Below are 19,410 nucleotides of genomic sequence, written 5' to 3'. Positions count from 1 at the left end.
TCTATTTCTAAGCTGTTTAAGCTTTCTCGAAGAAAGTATAGTTCAATGCTCGAAAAAATTTAAAGCCTTCTAAAATTACGGATTAAATAGTCAGATATGCAACGAAGCCTCTCTATAAATACCCGTCAATTGTGGGATATGATTTTATTTTTATTTTTATTTTTTTTTCGAACCAAATATCTAAAAGTATTATCATGCTAATTTACTATTTGGTTTATTGTTATTAATGTCAAAATATTGAAGGAAAAAAAAAAACAAATATTAGCATAATTATAGTAAAAAAGGGGAACTTTATTCCCAACACAAACAAATGACCATTTCTTCGGCGTTACAAAAGAAATCAAAGTTAACGCCAAAGAAGAAAGAAAAAAGAACAAGGAATGCTCAAGGGAATCAATCCACTGTAGTGCAAACCGGTTTTTCATTGGGTCCCTGAGCTGATTACTTCTCACATCAACGGCTTCTCCTATCGCTCCTGATTTCCTGATAGTTTTCCCGCCGACTCAAAGTATCGCTTCGGCTGTCATGGCCTCCGGTCTCATGAGGATTGTCTTTGGTCTCCTAACCTTCGTCACCGTCGGCATGATCATCGGTACGTATTTTCGTTTTTTCTGTTGTTTTCTGATGATTTGATGCATCGGCGTTCGTATGGCTTGCTATTTGCTCATTCGATGTCCAAATGGATGTTTATGATGATTTTGGACTCCGTTCTTGTGTGTTGTTGTGTTTGGATGAACTGGAGTGATAAGAGGCTTTGCGCTTTGTTGAGGTGTCTGTCAATGTAAGTTAAATCTCGGAGCTGTGTTGTAAATCTTATTCCTTCCGGAGGAGCTGTTGCGAGAAATTATTCTTTGAGCTGGCTAGGTTACTTTAGAGGAGTGAGGGATTTTTTCAATCATTAGCGAATCACGTCTCATTTTCTGTTTCTTTCTAATCGTACATTTGTGATCTGTCACCTGTTCTATCAGAGTTTGGCACCTGCACGGAGGAGGACGACTTGTAAATGTTCCTTTCGTTTTCGTTTTCTGCAAATTTACTATTTACATAGATTTTGTGTAATGGAAAGGAAAACATTATCGTTTTTCTTTTTTCTATAAAAAAAAGGAATTGCAGCTTCTGTGTTTGCTTTGAATTGAACCGTTATAAGATGTGTCTTCGTACGACTTGGCTGGATTTTTTGTGCGCATTTGATCAAATTTGGTGTCTTAATTGTGATCATGTATTTCTAAAGAGCTATGAACAGTTCTGACTGATAAGGTGCTTTCTTCAATGGTAATTGCAGGTGCTTTGTTTCAATTAGCATTTATAAGAAGGCTGGAAGACTCTATCGGTACTCTTCTTGGTTTCTTTGTCTTCTAGGATGGAAAATTTTGAAATTATAACGAAAGTATCCGATATTTGGATGGCGAAATCACTTTTTGGGGTTAGATTTGGATAATTTAGAATATTGCATTTTCATTCACTAGGATGTTTCTGAAGAAGCCCCGTTATCATATCTACTCATTTTTTCTCTATATATTTTAATTTGAAACAGGAAACATTTATTAATAAAACAATCTATAAAATGTCGGAAATAGCACTAGGCTTCAGTCCATACGTAGTCTGAGTTAACTTATTTTGGTTCTAACAAATTGAAGAGGAACGTACTTTATATCCCATAAAAAAGAAAAGAAAAGTACGATATAAAAATATTTCCGATTGGAAGCCTTAAGAGAATTCACTTTCTAAAGCCTGCCCCACAGGCTTAAAGATGTTATAAGGTCGAGTTCCATGAAAAAGAGGAAAAAGAATCAGTTGTAATGGTAAATACTTATTGTAACAGTTCTTTTGTGGAACTTGACTACTTTTTTTTAAATGGACCAAGTTTGGAGCACATAGAAGTTTATCCTGAGTGTCTGCGCTCATGATGGATCAATTTGAAAAATAGTGAAGCAAAGAAACCATGTTTCTTGCACAGATAATATTCAATTTATTTCTCTCAAGTAGATGTATGGATCTCACTAGGATTTGAAACATTGTTTGCACACCATAAAACTTATGACTTCCTGGTATTTATATGGAAGAATGACTGTATGACGTCGACTCTTCATTTAGCCAAGTGCTCTTGACGCATCTATGCAAAACAATATAATCTATCTTTCCTGACAGCATGGCATTTGCAGGGTGCTGGCTACATCCTATATGTTTACTAGGCATGATTTATTTAGTGTTTTCAAAATTATTGATTTTTTTATGAACCATGTCTTTCCAGGCACTGAGTTTTTATCAGCTGGAAGGTTACATAAAACTCAGTATGATGGCCAACGTCAATTCCTTCAAGGTTCGAAAGATTATTATAGGCTCATCTTTAACACAAAATTTTACCATATTAAGCATTCATATATGTTTTTACTATAGAAGTGTTCTCAACGTCAGTTTATTTCATATGATGAAGACAAAATTTCTTAATGCTTGAATTATTTTGTTCTGTTTCCGAGAATTTTAGCCTAGCTATATTTTATCCACAATTATAACTGAAAGTTTCCTCCTGCATGTTTATTAAAAATTATGTTTTCATATAAGGAACATACATATTTTTTTTGTTCGTAATTGATATTTTTATTCAGACCAGACCTTTTGGAGAACCTCATTTATTATTATTATTTTGAAATGAACTCCTTTGGTTGGTTGTATTCCTCATCCTCTCTTTCAAAATTTGTTTCATAATTTGAAACACTTACTTCTTATCCACACAAACACACAAAAAATATAATTCTTGTTTTGGAAAGATTAAATGTTGGTATTAAGGTTTGAATCAGAGCAAGTTCAAATAGAGTTTGTCAAAAATAAATCTAAAAGTGAGATTTAGAAAAATATATTGAAATTGTCTAATAATCAGCATGTTTTTCACACTGACTTATTTTGATTTGTCTTATCGATTCTCTTTTCCCTTATTTTCAGGCCTTCCTAATTGGATTAACGATAAAGAAGCAGAAATTCTTCGTCTTGGCTATGTATGCTTATCTCTATTTTTCTGTTTATGATTACCCTTATTTTTTGATTTTAGGATCTTTGGGATCTTTGGACGGCTTCTTTTTTCAAAAGAAGATAGGATACTAGATAATTTGAAAATGCCCCCCCTACAATACACGCACACAAGGAAAAAAAGGGAGGAAATGGTTCTTGAAGGTGGATATCGCTTGACTCTCCAATTGGACATATTTTATGCGGACGAAAATGGTCAATTTACTAAAATCCTAATGAAAATAATTGAAACAATGTTTCATATCTCATTACATGTGGATTTCAATGGTCTCTTTTCATCACATCAATGAAAATTTTTGTTTCTTGTTGAAAAACATGTGTATATCAATTTGTGAAAATATTTCTTGAGAACGACAGAGATAGTCAATGAAGGATATGCAACTAATCAAGAAATTTTGTGTTCAACATATTGCTTATAACATGATGTACTTGTATCATGTCATTTCTACTACCAGGCCTGCTCTTTTACATTGATGGACAGTCTTTTCTAACATTTAAGTGAAGTTTTTTTTTTATCCTACGTATGTGTGTTTAGGGGATTAATCTTTAGGCGAGTCTTACTTATTATCATTTGAAGTTTCCTTTCTTTTCCTAAAAGAATGTTTTCCATTTTACTTTGTGGAATAGGTTAAACCAGAAGTAGTAAGCTGGTCACCACGAATCATTGTGTTGCATAATTTTTTGAGCTCAGAGGTGAGCATTATCTGGTCAATATGGTAAATCTCTTTTGCTGGATGCGTCAATTTACTACAGATTTTTTTCCTAACAGAATCTTCATCAAAGATAAACATACTTTGAACTTACTAAATGTCTATAACGACCCAAGCCCACCGCTAGCAGATATTGTCTTTTTTGGGCTTCCCCTCAAGGTTTTTACAACACGTCTGCTAGGGAAAGGTTTCCACACCCTTATAAAGGGTGTTTCATTCTCTTCCCCAACCAATGTGGGATATCACAATCCACCATCCTTCAGGGCTCAGTGTCCTTATTGGCACTCGTTTCTTTCTCCAATCAATGTGGGACCCCCACCAGCACACCGCCTCGTAGGTGATAGCTTTTGTGTTATTTTTTTTTTTTTTTGGGGTGGGGTGGGGGGATTTGTTAAGGAAAGAGCTTTAGCATTTGAAATCAATTTTTCTTAAAAGAAATGCACTTTTTTTTTTCTGAAATTAATGGTCACCCTCCGTAGGCTGTCTTCTTTTCTGTTCTTTAATGAAGTTCCTCCATAAATCTCTTATAAAAAAAATCTGTCGAAAATATTCTATATTTAAGTCACATTTGATATTTTCTTTCTGGAGAAGTTGGTAACCTCCAGATATTTGTCTGAAGAGAGGCAGACTTACTTGCAGACCTCCTCAACTTATCATCCAGCCACCACAGCTGGGTATCGTGGTGAGGGATAGGCTCTTACCCTCAAACTTTTTAACAAGGAGATATCCTTTCAGAAATGATCTCAGTAATAATTTCTAATTGTATCGTTCTTTTTTAGTTTTTGGCTATGCATTATAAATCTCACTTCTAATGGAATTGTATCAATTCTACTTCTGGTTCAAGAATCCTACATTTTGGATAGAGGTACACTATAACTTCTGCTTTGACTAATTGATTCTTTGTACAGGAGTGCGACTACCTTAAGGCAATTGCACTTCCTCGCCTTGAAATTTCCACTGTTGTGGATACAAAAACAGGGAAGGTATGTATTATGATCACCTTTCTATTAGTTTCAAGCATGATAGCCAAGTAATTTTATCTCTTATAACAGGTAATGGTTTTCTCTTGCTTATTACTTGTTTTCCATTCACTATTCTTGCTCTCAACATATCTAACAATTTTAATTGTTGAATTAGATCCTACTTCCTGAAAATATAATGAATTAACTATGGGATTATACTGTTTTTTTTTAAAGATTTTTGGAGTACTTTTTTTTTCTTTCTTATATTGGTTTTTCCTGAAACCCAAGACACTCTCCACGCGAGTTAATTGCTTTGTTTGGATAAAGTGTGTATTGTTGCAAATTTATTCTGATACTTATGACTATATAAAATATCAGATGGTATATTTGTATTGACGGGCCAATGCTGTTTTTTTTAATGTTATTTTTCTTTAATAATTTTTTAACACTTTATTGTAACTTTTTTCGTTGCCTGAATTTACTCTCTCGACAGATTTATTATTCAGGATTTTGATTGATAGTTTAGCTTCTTTCTTTTTTAAACAGTATTATTATTATTATTATTATTATTTGTCTATGAGGATCCCCCTAATGATGCTCTTTTGGTCGAATGGTCTATATTTTTTTCCTTATAAAAAAGGGTTTCCTTCCAGTTAACCTTTATTTATGTACGGTCTCTCCCTTGGTGGAATTTCAGGGAATTAAGAGTGATTTCAGAACGAGCTCTGGAATGTTTTTAAGTCATCAAGAGAGAAATTATCCAATGGTCCAGGTATTAATTTCAAAGAAATTGTAGGCATATTTTGATGCTTTAAGTAATGGATAAGCATATAGATGTGCTCAAATGTCAACAGAATTTATGGGAAAGAATTTCAATTCAGTTAAAGTTATTCATTCAGATTAATTTTCCAATATATTCTACTTGTTTCAGACAAAATTTTGATTTAAAGAAAACAAAAATGATCATGTACGACCCATTTACAGTATAATATACTGGCACGCTAAGAAATTCAGTATATAGTTCTGTAAACTATAGATTATTCCACATGGTTCGCTTGTTATTGGCTTCAATGACAGCTGCATCTTGGGTAAATTTCTTTGTTCTTTGACCTCCTTTTTCTTCGACTTATATACTTTAATTTCTTCCTTCACATGAACCAGACATTGTTTACATGTTGCATTTCTATAACCACCGAGAAGATGTTGCTTCATTATATAAACCCCTCATTTTGTTACGTTTGAACTAAAACCACAAACTAATGCATTTATATCTTCAACATTATTCAAACGAGCATATTTTCGTGTCATATCTTTTCTTAGACTGTCCTCGGTCCTCTAACCAATTACTAATAACCAATTTAGTAGATCAAATTATTATCTCATATTAGAATCTTAGACTAAATGACTATAACTGATGAAAATGCACATAGTTAGATAGAGCAAGAGATACTAACTAAAAACAGAGAGTAATATGGAGAGAGGGGAATCAAGTGAGGAGCGAATTGGAGAGGGAGAAACATCCGAATGAGAAATAAGAGGGAAAGGAGATTGAGAGGCTGGGAGAGAGGGAGAGAGGGAGAGAAGCCCATGCATTTAAGGTTTTTATAATTTTTTTAATAATAAACCACCACTTTACTTAAAAAAATATATAAATAAAAATTAATTCAATAAGCATTTAGAGACGAGCAGAGCGTTCGCCTCAGGGGCTTCATGGAAGGCGCGCACCTTGGCCGCACCTTTTTACTAACGTCTTGGTTTTTCGAAGCGAGGCGCTTCACATGAGATTTGCACCTAGGTGCACCTTTTAAAACACTGGTTGGTGATGGACTTCCTCTGTTTTGGAATCTGTGAAATCAGGCAATAGAAAAAAGAATTTCTGTCTATTCTCAAATACCAATTGAAAATGGAGAGCTCATTCAAGTATTAAGGTATGGGTATAATTTTGTTTCTGTGAAGATGCATGTGAACACGAAGATTGGTTTATACTTACAGTTTTAAGGCTAACATTTCAAGCAGTACAGGTACGAGAAGAATCAATTTTACAAACCCCACCATGACTACTTTTCTGATACTGTAAGATTCTGTTATTTAGTTATTCTCATTTCTATTTTAAGCATGCTAGACTCGTGCTTTTACTGATAGCAAGTACCGTTTCTTCCATGTGTTCTTTTTACAGTTTAACTTGAAGCGTGGTGGTCAGCGAATTGCAACCATGCTTATGTATCTAACTGATAACGTTGAAGGTGGAGAAACCTACTTTCCGAAGGTATTTACCATTTTCCTTGCTGAATTCAATTTCGTTGGTATAGTGCGTTCGTCTTCTTACCCTGTTTATAAAAACCAACCAATTGGGAGTTGATACTTTATAGCGCGTTAGGATGTTTATAAAATCCAACCAATATTTAATTAATGATGGACATGGCATAGGCGTTACGATGCAACATTTTGTTAAATGTTAGGTATGGGTATGGAAGGGACACATTTAATAAAAAAAAATTCCTGGGGCGTGGTGTTGGTGCAATGGCATCATTGAGGTTATATGGTTAAAAGTTGTCTATTTACATTTCCGTTATTTAAAACTTTTTAAAATTTTTTTACTCAACTTTGAAAACAAAAAGGTTTCATATTTTTTAAATTTTGGTTACAATTTGAAAAGAATTAGAAAAATGTTGGCATATGGTCAACGTGAGTCAATGTAAAGGAGGAATGAGTTCAAGACGTGATAGCTACCCCACTTAAGATGTAATGCCTATGAGTTCTCTCAATCAAAATTATACGGTTAGGTGGTAGTTTTGTGAAAATAGTTGAGGTGGTAGTTTTGTGAAAATAGTTGAGGTGCACACAAGTTAATCAAGATATTCACTAATATATAATACTAATAACAACAATAAACAAGGTAAAAAAATTTCATCGTATTTAATCAAGTCATGGGTAACTGTGGTTTAGAAACTAATGTACATTTGCAATAATCAACTTTTCCCAGTAGAGTAGCCTATCTGTGACGAGGAAGGCCACCCTAAGTTAGCGAAGTGGCCTACTATGAGATCATAATAATTTAACTTTTAAATTTGTTTTCCCTTTCGGACATGAATACAGCTATCAGTAGACAAAACAATGTCTGCTTTTCCCCTTTTAAAATTTGTTTTTCTCGGTCGTATCCATTTTTTTGGAATGTTGTATCCTGAACTTTCCTTTTGTATGTTTCCTCAGGCTGGTTCTGGCATGTGTAGTTGTGGTGGGAAAACCGTCCCAGGGTTGTCAGTTAAACCAGTCAAAGGAGATGCAGTGCTTTTCTGGAGCATGGTATGTATCTTTTGCCTCTCAAAATGGAATAAAAAATGTGAAAGACTATTGATTTTGAATACTAAACCATGTGATCAACTCCCAAGTGGTGTCCTAATAAGTAACCGGGATGCTTGGAGGAGATACCTCCAAAATATTGGGTCGAAGCTTTAAGTTGAGAACCAAATAACCTAAAATTTTTGTTCTCTTGGAGTTGGGCTTGGGGAGGGTCATGAGCATGGTGGAAGAAGTGAGGCTTCAAATATGAGCTTAGTTTCAATTTAGTCTTTTTATAGCTTAAAAGTTTCAATTTTGTTTCTGGGCTTAATTGTAGTTTACTATGACAAGTCGTTACGATATTGAATACGTGAAAATGAGTTAATGTTTTCTAGTTACATTAGGGGATCATGTGAGACTTTATATAGCTACCTAACAAATAGAGGTAAATGAGTGGATTTTAAGTAGGTATAGGGACAATCTGTGAGATTTGACCAAACTCTAGGGACTAAGTTAAAACTTTTAGAATTTAAAGACTAAATTGAAACGAAACAAAAATCACAATGCGACCCTATTGAAACGAAGCTCAAATCACAAGAACCAAATGAGTAAAATCCAGTATTCGGAATTCAAGAAAGAAAATGCTAATTTGCTCAGTTAGACTCCATATTGATATGAATGTGGATGCAGAGGTAGCTGTTGTATTTTCTAACCATTTCCTCTTCATGGGAATGCTTCAGGGATTGGATGGACAGTCGGATCCTAATAGCATTCATGGAGGTTGTGAAGTACTGGGAGGCGAAAAATGGTCTGCCACAAAATGGATGAGGCAAAAGAGTACTCTGGTAGCCACAACTTAAACTCTAAGACTTCCATTGTATATCAGCATTGAATATTTTGTTACATAACAAATAATAAATTTATAGTGGGAGAAGAAAAGAGAGAAAAAGAGAGCCTAATTTAGATAGTGTCTTAACATACTTAGTAGCACTCACAGTGAATCAATTAATTTAAGGAACAATATAGCATCTGTTGTGATTTTCTTCTCCCTGTTTGTAGCAGTTGAAGTTCATAACTTTTTTTGGGGGTGTCAAATGTGGGAATTCTCCAAATACCTTTATATTATACCCGACAACTTGACATCCCGAACCGACTCAACCCAAATTGTAGGGGTTGGGTTAGGTTAGATTAGCACTTCAGGTTGGGTTAAGTTAATTTTTTGATTCCGAATAGATTCAGCGTGGATTTCGGATTTCGAGTTTATCAGACAACTTTGAGTTGAGTCCAACCAAACAAAATCTTATAAAATATAGTAAGACATCTTGCATATTCATGAGTTTGTTAGAGTGGTTATTCGTTGTCACTCGGAATGCTCGGCATAGGTTCGACTCCAGCCTTATTTTATTATAGTTTCTTTTATATTATTTTATTATTTGTTTATCATTTTTTATTTCATAAACTTCTCTTTTATGAAATAAAAAAATGATATTCAAATGATTACGTTGTAGATATTCAAAGGTCACACTCCCAGAGGACCCCAAGATGGGGACGCCAAAGTTGGGAGGCTTGTTGATGGCGATCAACATCTCAACGCTGCCAAAGTTTCATTGGGAGTTCTTGGAATTATTACACAGGTGATCACATCTCCCTGGTCTCTTCTTTTTCTTCTTATTAGACCATCAAAATCCCTTTTCAAATAAAATTTATAAAAAGGATAGGAAAAAAAAAAAAAAAGGAAAGAAATTAAAAAAAAAAAAAAAAAATATATATATATATATATATATATAGCTTTTTCTCAATTGATTTATCATATTTTATGGAAATTTTAGCATATTTTTTAAAACTTATTGATGTATTAGAAATACACGAATTTTTTCGTGTGAATTTTTTAAAAAAATTAAAATTTAAGGATTAAATTTATAATTTTAAAAATTCAAAAGTCAATTAAAATTAAACTACAAAGTTTGTTGATTAAATTTGTAATTTAGTCTATATACGTTACATTCTTTAAATGTTATAGGTTGGCTTAATTATTGTACTTACCAAGTTCATGAAAAGAAAAATAAACCATCTTAAATAGACTAAAATTTAATTTTGAGTTATTTTTGATAAACATGATCGGTCATATATAGATTTTGCTTTAGGAGTATCATATAGTATAATATGAGTGTGTGTGGTACAAGGGTTGAGAAAGGATGTGATCGGCGTGTGAAACAACATAGTGCTTTGACAACGTGAGAGAGAAATCATGATCAAGTGATAGTGAGAAAAAAATGATTGCAATAGAGAGACTATCAATCATGTCTAATTGAAAGTCGAAAGTGAGGAAGAGAGGTGAGTGAGAGAGAACAAGTCGGAAGAGAGGTGAGTGAGAGAGAACAAGTCAAGCGAAGGGACGAGAGCTATTGTGAGAAAGAGATGAAAATAAGTCGGTAGTTGATCTTCAACTTGTCAACCCTTAAAAAAAAAATGTTCACAACCTTAATTTTGTAAGTTCATCGACTATATCTATGTCAAATGGGAATTCAAAATTTAAAATAAAATGAAAATATAGTCTTAAAAGAATTGAGAGTACATTAATTGAAAATTCGAACATGAAGGAATAAAAGAGGGTGGAAAATGATAGGGAGATGTTGGCGAATGAATAATGACATCCAACAAAAAAGATTGGAGAGTGCTTTCACGTGGGCTGTGCCCAAAGTTGTGGCAGAGGACAACTCTCCTACATAAAAGGATATAAATTGATTGGGATAATCCAGATTTTACATGTGCATCTTTCGTGACAGAATCATGTTACTTACTTATCGATTTATAGTGAAAACTATCCCTAAAGACCAACACAATTCTTTCAGCATTTTTTATATTCACACTAAAGAGAAAGTAGCTTAATTGGTTCAAATCTAAGTCGTGAGATGGCAGTGACGGTGAGGAAAAGGCGTAGGTTGGTCTGACTTTGGCTTACTCCGATCATTATGGCAATTGACGATCCCTGGTGCAAACAATAAGTCAGAGTCCCTTCAAAAACTTCCAATGTATAAAGGAAGGTTCGGGCCCCAGGCATCGCAGGGGTCCCTCATTCAGGTATCAAGATTTCAGAAAGGATATAACAGTGCATTGAAAAATCCAACAGTCAAAGGGAAACAGAAAAGGGGGTTCTAAAAGGCAAGAATTGAATAAGATTTCAGAAAGGATATAACAGTGCATTGAAAGATCAACAGTCAGAAAGAAACAAAAAGGAGTTCTAAAAGGCAAGAATTGAATAAGATTTCAGAAAGGATAAACAGTGCATTGAAAGATCTAACAGTCAGAAACAAAAAGGGGTTCTAAAAGGCAAAAATCGAATAAGGATTTCAGTATTTAAATCCTATTAATTGAGTCACTAAAAATGAGGTCGTACCGTTTTGGTATAGGTATTTTTAATTCTTTCGAAGTGGAATTTCGTAAAAAGTGATAAAACAAGTTGATTAAGGCCAGTCTTGAGATTGTTGACTTTTGCGGACAAATTATTAAGTAAATTGCCGCGCAACTACGCTATAAATAAAGCCCCCATTCTAAACTCCACCTTCCAAAGCTGAGTCCCGCCGGCCGACGGAATAATGGGCTCTGTAACAAACTCCGGTGAGTACCATATTCTCATGCTACCCTTCATGGCCCACGGCCATCTCATCCCCTTCCTCGAGCTCGCTAATTTCATCCACCGGAAATCCTCTGTTTTCACCATCACCATCGCCTGCACCCCCTCCAACATCCAATACCTCCGCTCCGCCGCCGCCGACTCCAAAATCCGCCTCGCCGAGCTCTACTACTCGAGCTCCGACCATGGCCTTCCGCCAAACACCGAGAGTACTGAGAATCTCCCTTTAAATCAAATCGACACCCTGTTTCATTCCTCCACCGCCCTCGAACTTCCCCTTCGGGAACTGATCTCCGACCTCGTCCAGAAGGACGGTAGCCCGCCGCTGTGTATAATCTCCGACGTGTTCTTAGGTTGGTCGGTGGCCGTCGCCAGAAGCTTCAACATTCCAGTTTTTAGTTTCACTACATGCGGTGCTTATGGAACTCTGGCTTACATCTCTCTCTGGTTGAATCTCCCCCACCGGTCATCCACCAGCGATGAGTTTTCTCTCCCGGGGTTCCCAGAAAATTGCCGTTTCCACCGCTCCCAGCTCCACCGGTTCTTACTCGCCGCCGACGGCACCGATTCCTGGTCCAGATATTTCCGGCCGCAAATCTCCTATTCTTTGAGCTCAGATGGGTGGCTCTGTAACACCGTCGAAGAAGTCGAGTCATTCGGATTGAAGCATTTGAGGGATTACATAAAATTGCCCGTCTGGGCAATTGGCCCGCTTCTCCTCCAAACCAGCTCTGGCGGCCGTCGCCGGTGGGGGAAAGAGAAAGATTCCGGCGTGGGTTTAGAAACTTGCATGAATTGGTTGAATTCCCACCGGAAAAATTCAGTTCTGTACATTTCCTTCGGATCCCAGAACACAATTACCGAGAGCCAGATGATGGAACTGGCTTACGGATTGGAGGAAAGCGGGAGTGCATTCATATGGGTGGTGAGGCCGCCATCGGGACACGACATGAAAGCAGAGTTCAGAGCTCATCAATGGCTGCCTGAGCATTTCGAGGATAGAATGAAGGAGACGAATCGGGGATTGGTGATCAGAAATTGGGCACCCCAGTTGGAGATTCTAGCGCACGAATCGGTGGGAGCGTTTTTGAGCCATTGTGGGTGGAATTCGACGGTGGAAAGCTTGAGCCAGGGAGTGCCGGTGATCGGGTGGCCGATGGCAGCAGAGCAGGCGTACAATTCAAAGATGCTGGTGGAGGAAATGGGGATTGGAGTGGAGCTGACGAGGGGGAAGGAGAGTGAGATTAAGAGAGGAAGAGTGAAGGAGGTGATAGAAATGGTGATGGGGGAAGGTGGGGAAGGGGAAGAGATGAGGAACAAGGCCGCCATTGTTAAGGACAAGATGAGAGCTGCAGTTATGGATGAACATAAGGGTTCCTCTAACACCAACTTGGTGGACTTTCTTGAGTTCATTCAAGCCAAACAGAAGAGTCTAAACAAAATCAAATAATATGTTGTTATTTTCAACTTCAATAATAAAATTACCTTTAAAACAAAAAAAAAAAATTCATGCATAAACAATTTTAAAACAAAATATGATCAATGGTCCAAATTAATTTATTTATGAAAAATTAGAATATTAATAGATACTAATTCAAGTTTAAATACCATTTAATTAAATTTAAATTAATTTTTTTTTTTAAAAAAAAAAGAAAGTGAAGGTAAATATTAGGGGTAAAAATCAAATAATATGTTATTATTTGTTGGTTTATGATTTTTTTTTAATGTAATTATTGAAGACCTTATTAACCCACGTCTCCCTTTGGTGACATCCACATGCTTTGCTTTAATTTAAGACCTCATAAAACTCACTTTCTCGTAATTATAAAATGTCTGAACAAGCTATTTGAGAAGAAAAAATAAATCAAGTACCTTAAATTATTTCTAATTCATTAGATTATTTAATTGTAGATAATTATAAAGTTCTATTATAAATAATATACTTTTAGATTTGTTTATTTTATTTAGGAATCACTCGATTATTATCTTTAAATAAATAAATTTCATAAAATTATATAATTTTTAATGGTAAATAATTAGACTATTTAATTTTCAAAATCGAAGGAACAGTTAAAACCAGGTTTTAAAAAAATTACAGAATAAGGGTATAGGTTTAGGGCTAGGACTCGGGTCAAGGTTTAGGCCACATATTCACTGATGAATGAGGCTGATATGGGTCCATCAAACTAAGTAACACACTCACTCAACCAATAATGAACAATGATGAACATTTAACTTTCATTTTCTTATTCTTAATGCGCATTAAATAATAGAAAAACCTCTAAAAATTATCATTATGATATGCTTAGATTACAAAAATGAATATAACTATGGACACAACAAACAAAAATGAATATATGAAAATTTCATATAGCAGCTGTAGGATCAAGAAACCCAATCTCTGGTTGTTTGCAGGTAATATATATCCCTAAAGCTGCCAAAAATTGGTACAGCCAAAGAACCTAATACGAACTGTTGGAAGGGAGAAGGAGAAATACAATCAAACAGACTTCAAAATGAGGAATTTCAAAGAAATGAATTTGGATATCAATGCAAGCGGAGGCATTCCATGAAATGTAGTTTCGTTTGATGAATGGAGTTTGGCCAAGATCTTTGAGGATTTAAGAGAATGACCATCGTCAATTTGGATAAAAGGAACAATATTTGGGATCAGACTGACGTGCAATATAGTTCAGCATAGTATCTATCTCGGTTGAACATTTCAATTTTGTCTTCATTTCCCAAATTTCAACTAGAAAAATAATAATAATAACTAAAACTGAAAAAATTGAGTAGGAGAGTTTGTATTAAAAACTAAGCGAGTCAAGCGAATTTGTATTTGCACCTACGGCCGAGCAACGTATGCTCGAGTCTCTAGCCTCAACTTGAGGAGAAGGTTTTACAAGGCAGAGCAGAGAGATTTTGTGAAAACAAGATGGAGAGAAATTGAAAGCAACCCTATATGTCATACAAGCAAAGGTCAACCAAATGGCTTAAGTGGCATGTAACTTTTCCGGGTAGGAGGAGCAAAGTAGCTACAAGTCTTAAGATTTAGAAGCTTGGAAACGAGAAATATAAGATTAACAACAAGGGATCAGACTGACGTGCAAATAACAAGTTCAGCATAGCAAATGCCTCTGAAAGTATACTGTAGCTTGTCATCATTTCCCAAACTCAATGAAGTAAAATAGTCGCTTGGATGCACAACACATTTCTCATTCCAAAACATAAAAGATTTTGGAGCTAAGAAAATAAGAAAACATGAAAGGATAAATATCTTTTTCATTGTGAATGTTCAAAAAACAATAAAAGTAACAAGCCAACGACAAGTCTTAACATTTAGAAACATGGAAATGAGAATTATAACGTTAACAAGGGATCAGACTGACGTGCAAATAATAAGTTCAGCATAGCAGCTGCCTCTGAACGTTTTCTGTAGCTTGTCGTCATTTCCCAAACCCGATAAAGTACAACACTAGCATGGATTCACAACACATTTCTCATCACAAAAACATGAACGATTTTGACAGTTAAAAGCTTGGAAATGAAAAACATATCATTTACAACAAGGGATCAGACTGACGTGCAAATAACAAGTTCAGCATAGCAGCTGCCTTTGAAAGTTCTGTAGAATGTCATCATTTCCCAAACCCGATAAAGTAAAAACACATGAACAATCTTATGAACCAGTAATTGGCCAAGACAAACAGTTACCAAAAAATAATAGAGCCATGAAAATTAAAAACACATATTGCTGAATATCGTTACTTCATATATATTCAGAAACCAAGAAGCCAGATCATTGCTTGAACTTTGCTCATATTTAGTTATGAGATCATGGAGATCAAAACAGGAACTAAGTAAAAAGTAAATGACTCATAATTAGTTAAACGATCATGCGATAATGCAGATAAACCAAAGAAAGCTTATACCTGACACACAAACAAAGGAAATGCGATCGAGATTAGTGAAGTACCTTTCACGGATTCTAACTCGAGCGAAGAAATCCACACATCGTTAGCAGCCTGACACTCAAGGAGAAAAAAGCTCAATAGCTCCACCGGAAATGCCTCCAGAACGTTGTTGTCAGTACCATCGCTAGCATTATGAGTATCGCGACTGTGGGTGACATCGGGGTTTCTCTTTGAGCTGGGGGCTTCTTCCTAGGGTTTCGAAGAGAAGCTTCAGAAACCTCGTCTGATTTTTATAAACCCCCATTGACGTAGCTTGATGGAAGACTAGGGTTTTAGAAGTGGAATGCAGCAACAACTCTTATATAAAGGAAATTTGGATCTTTTTAGTGGGCTTGTAGGAATGGGCTGGAAAGCCCAGTTCAATAGCCCGTAGCCCAAAATCCTGGCCCAAATCAGCCTCACAAGTTTCTTTTTTATTTGGGCCGGCCCGTTAGAATTAAGTTAGGTTTTGCATTATTTAATTCAAATTAATACACATAAAAATATGTATATTCTATTTATTTATTCATTTAAAAAATAAATATATACTTATAGGAATGCACACTGCTTAATGTCTAGCTCTGATACCATTTGTAACAGTCCAAAGTCACCACTAGTAGATATTGTCTGTTTTGGTAGCCCGTTACGTATTGTCATCAACCTCACGATTTTAGAACGTGACTACTAGAGAGAGGTTTCTACACCGTTATAAATAATGCTTCGTTCTCCTCTCCAACCGATATGGGATGTCACATTAACTAACGGAAAAGAATCTCTTTCCGCTCTCGACTTTTTTTGTCACAGATTCTTCATCCCATTCAAGGCAGATCTTTAGCTCAACGAGTTAAACGGCGAACATCTGTATCATCTCTTAAATTAAAAAAATAAAATAACGAGTATTTTACTATATTCTCTAGCACTTATACATGGAGTTGGTAAGGTTGAAACTCAACCATTCTTTCAATCTCTCCCAAAAAGACATTTTTTAAAGATCGAAGCATGGCCTTTCTCCACTTCTAAAGTGTTTGACCTTTTTTATTTATTATTTATTTTTTAATTCTCAAATAATAAAAATCTAAATAAATTCAAACACATTAAGCTCTTCAATTCCCCACTATACCTTATGGTGGAATCACCACCTTTGCTTCTAGAAGTTGACAAACTTATTGGATCCTTACAACAAAAATACCAAATCTTTCTCTTTTCCAACATTTCACTAAAATATATCCTTAAAAAAACATCGTGCTAAGGTACGACTCTCGAGTATTCGTGTATCAATTTTTATGCTTCAATTTCATATTCTCGAGTGGGAATAAATAAGTGGCATATCGAGGAAGTAGACTTGTTGAGTTGGATTAGGTTAGATTATCTGACGTTTTAAGTTTGTTTTAAATGACACTTTGGTCGGTTTGTAATGGTATCAGCCAATTTTGGTATATAAATTTGCCAGTATTTGAATCGGTTATACTCCTAAGCTACTTCAAAAATTTTGAAATAACGAAAAGAAAGAAATTGACACAATTTTTTTATATAAATAAATAAAACCTAAAATTTTGATGTTTTTTAAAAATAGTAATAAAAATAATTCCTAAATTTTTGCATGAAGAAAGTATATTTGAAATGGGCTTTCATGGGCCAGCTTTGCCGCATTAGCTCCTTCATTAATGGGCCGCCGTAATAGCCCACATATATGTGTGTATATTTTTTTTAGGAAGTATATTACTTTATAACAATTTGACTTAACTTTAAATGGTCTTCCTATTATTATTTGTACTTTTATGAAAATATATATCTGATTTAATAATAATAAAAAAAGGGATAAAAAACTCATATTTATTTTTTAATTAAAATTTTATTATAAATAATTGAATTTTACGATGTTTTAATTATTAATGTAATATATACCGTATAAATAGAATTTTTTAAAATAATTTAAAAAATTTACAATTCGACAATTAAATCTAATTCAATTAAAAATTTGAAAGTTGTATTGGGACGAGTCGTGAATCCTATTCAGGCTAGTACGGTCACCAATCCCATAAATTCTTAATTTCTAATTTACCCAAAAAAATTCTCGTCCAACCCGTGTGCCGCCCTAATTCCAAATACTATTCATTGAATCGAGACAACTTAAAACTAACCATTTTATGTTTACTAATTAATTATTATAAGGAAAAAGACAAAAAAGACATTAAAATTAAATAAAAATATAATTTTAATAATAATAATTTTTTAATTTTGTCAAATTATTTTAGTCTTTGTAAGGCACCCCATTAATTTGGGGAACATGGATGACAACTCGAAACGGCGGCGTTTGGTTCACATCTGGATCTAGACGCCAAATTAGAACAGTTACAAGAACCATATTTGATAGTCAAACATTCAAACTATTATTTTCTTAATATTTTACCCATTTCTTTTTATTACATTAGTTTTTAAAATATTTACTATAATTTTAAAAATCATTTCCATATCTCATAATAAAATATTATTTTAATGTTTTGTGCATTAATTAATCACCAATAATTTAAATATTATATATATATATATATATATATGATACGAAATTTTAGAGAATCTCTCATATTAATTAAATAATCTTGTTGTTTTTCACATTTTAGAGATTTTTAAAAATTCCAATTTTCTTTTAAAAAATGTGTGATTTAAAAAAAATATATTTTAATAAATTTTTAACAATATGATATTTTCTATAATATCATGGAAAATACAATGTTTTTTTTTTTAATGTAATCAAATTATACATCCAATAAACACTCTCGATTAAATAATTAAATATTTTTACTCTTTTTTAGTGGTATTTTATTTTACTAAATTATTAATATTACAATTTAATAATTAAAAAAAAACAAAAAAAGTCAACGTTTTGATAAGTATAAATATTTATATAAATTGGAAGCAAACGCAATGCTTAGGTGTTGGGATGTCATTTTTTTTAATAAATATGTTTTTTTTTTGTGGATATTTATTCGTAATAAATTAACAAAATAAAAAAGGAAATTGCCAACTCCAATTCCAAAAATAAACCAAATATTCTGTTATACTCAAGTATGTGCCACATCATTTTTCAATTAAAGACGTACTTATTTTAAGGGCGACGGCATCATGAATAGACACGAGGACATTGCGAAAATTTGAAGAAGCGTTATTAATTAAGCAAATTGTTAGGTGGTATAGTGAAACAAATAGGTCAATTTCCAATTAGTGGGACAAATTTTATTAACAAATGTGCCCATAAATGAGATGAAATGTAATGGATTCAAGTTTATCTAATCTTATCCCAATAGAGTCAAATTATTTATAATGTCCATTAAAAATTTCGTAACGTACAGCTACGAATAAGTTGTCGTATTAATGATTAATTTATTCATAATTAACAAGTTAAGATATTATTGTAATACTGAGTAAAGAAACGATATATCGTTTAAATGAGAATAATGTGAGATCCCACATCGGTTAGAGAGAGGAACATATATTATTTATAAGGGTGTAGAAACCTCTCCCTATTCGATACATAATGGGTCAAAGCGGACAATATCTACGAGTGGTGGGCTGAAAGAACTCGTGTTGCTTTGTGAGGTTACTCTTCCCTATTCGATGCACGTTTAGACAAGTAGATAACATAGAAGCAACAAATATACGGGAATATCCGGACCATTAAGTGTCGAATCTAGATTCAAAACTCTGGTTCGATTCTGAGCCTAAGACGTTACAATTATGAACTTGATCTAAATTGTTAGACATAAGGCGTGACGTTGAATTTTGTTTATAACAAAGTTTTATATACAAAATTTATAATATATAGTTTGACAGTGAAAGTCTTTAAAAAG

General features: G+C 34.1%; 2 protein-coding genes, 1 long non-coding RNA gene and 4 other non-coding genes across 8 annotated transcripts; 2 read left to right on the top strand and 5 right to left on the bottom strand.

Annotated features, from left to right (window-relative positions):
• The first annotated feature begins 324 nt into the window (after positions 1–324).
• On the top strand, positions 325–9,696 carry LOC111439093 (prolyl 4-hydroxylase 1-like). Of its 2 annotated transcripts, XM_023076811.1 has the most exons (14): positions 325–592; positions 1,283–1,330; positions 2,252–2,320; positions 2,941–2,993; positions 3,652–3,717; positions 4,354–4,416; positions 4,643–4,717; positions 5,394–5,468; positions 6,554–6,624; positions 6,718–6,769; positions 6,873–6,962; positions 7,907–7,999; positions 8,716–8,820; positions 9,484–9,696. In XM_023076811.1, the coding sequence occupies exons 1-14, from the start codon at positions 526–528 to the stop codon at positions 9,673–9,675; spliced, it is 1,119 nt and encodes a 372-aa protein (XP_022932579.1). In that variant the 5' UTR covers positions 325–525; the 3' UTR covers positions 9,676–9,696. The 2 variants fall into 2 exon arrangements, with proteins under 2 accessions (XP_022932579.1, XP_022932580.1); XM_023076812.1 differs by lacking the exon at positions 4,354–4,416 and having other exon boundaries at positions 327–592.
• Positions 9,697–11,245: 1,549 nt separating this feature from the next.
• LOC111439090 (UDP-glycosyltransferase 92A1-like) lies at positions 11,246–13,069 on the top strand. Its single transcript, XM_023076808.1, has one exon. It carries the CDS (start codon positions 11,572–11,574, stop codon positions 13,057–13,059), a length of 1,488 nt encoding a protein of 495 aa, XP_022932576.1. The 5' UTR covers positions 11,246–11,571; the 3' UTR covers positions 13,060–13,069.
• A 1,203-nt stretch (positions 13,070–14,272) lies between these two features.
• Positions 14,273–14,355, bottom strand: LOC111439228. Its single transcript, XR_002709774.1, has one exon. It is a non-coding gene; the product is annotated as a small nucleolar RNA Z122 (small nucleolar RNA).
• Positions 14,356–14,589: 234 nt separating this feature from the next.
• On the bottom strand, positions 14,590–15,842 carry LOC111439100. The gene is made up of 2 exons (XR_002709754.1): positions 15,586–15,842; positions 14,590–15,084 (listed from the first exon to the last, which is right to left on the bottom strand). It is a non-coding gene; the product is annotated as an uncharacterized LOC111439100 (long non-coding RNA).
• On the bottom strand, positions 14,697–14,782 carry LOC111439225. Its single transcript, XR_002709771.1, has one exon. It is a non-coding gene; the product is annotated as a small nucleolar RNA Z122 (small nucleolar RNA).
• LOC111439227 lies at positions 14,982–15,067 on the bottom strand. Its single transcript, XR_002709773.1, has one exon. It is a non-coding gene; the product is annotated as a small nucleolar RNA Z122 (small nucleolar RNA).
• LOC111439226 lies at positions 15,176–15,259 on the bottom strand. Its single transcript, XR_002709772.1, has one exon. It is a non-coding gene; the product is annotated as a small nucleolar RNA Z122 (small nucleolar RNA).
• Positions 15,843–19,410: the final 3,568 nt, after the last annotated feature.

This window comes from Cucurbita moschata, unplaced genomic scaffold (assembly GCF_002738365.1).
Source record: "Cucurbita moschata cultivar Rifu unplaced genomic scaffold, Cmos_1.0 Cmo_Scf00086, whole genome shotgun sequence".
Taxonomy (NCBI): Eukaryota; Viridiplantae; Streptophyta; class Magnoliopsida; order Cucurbitales; family Cucurbitaceae; genus Cucurbita; species Cucurbita moschata.
Note: the sequence above shows the minus strand (reverse complement) of the source record. Positions and strands in the feature narration are given on the sequence as shown.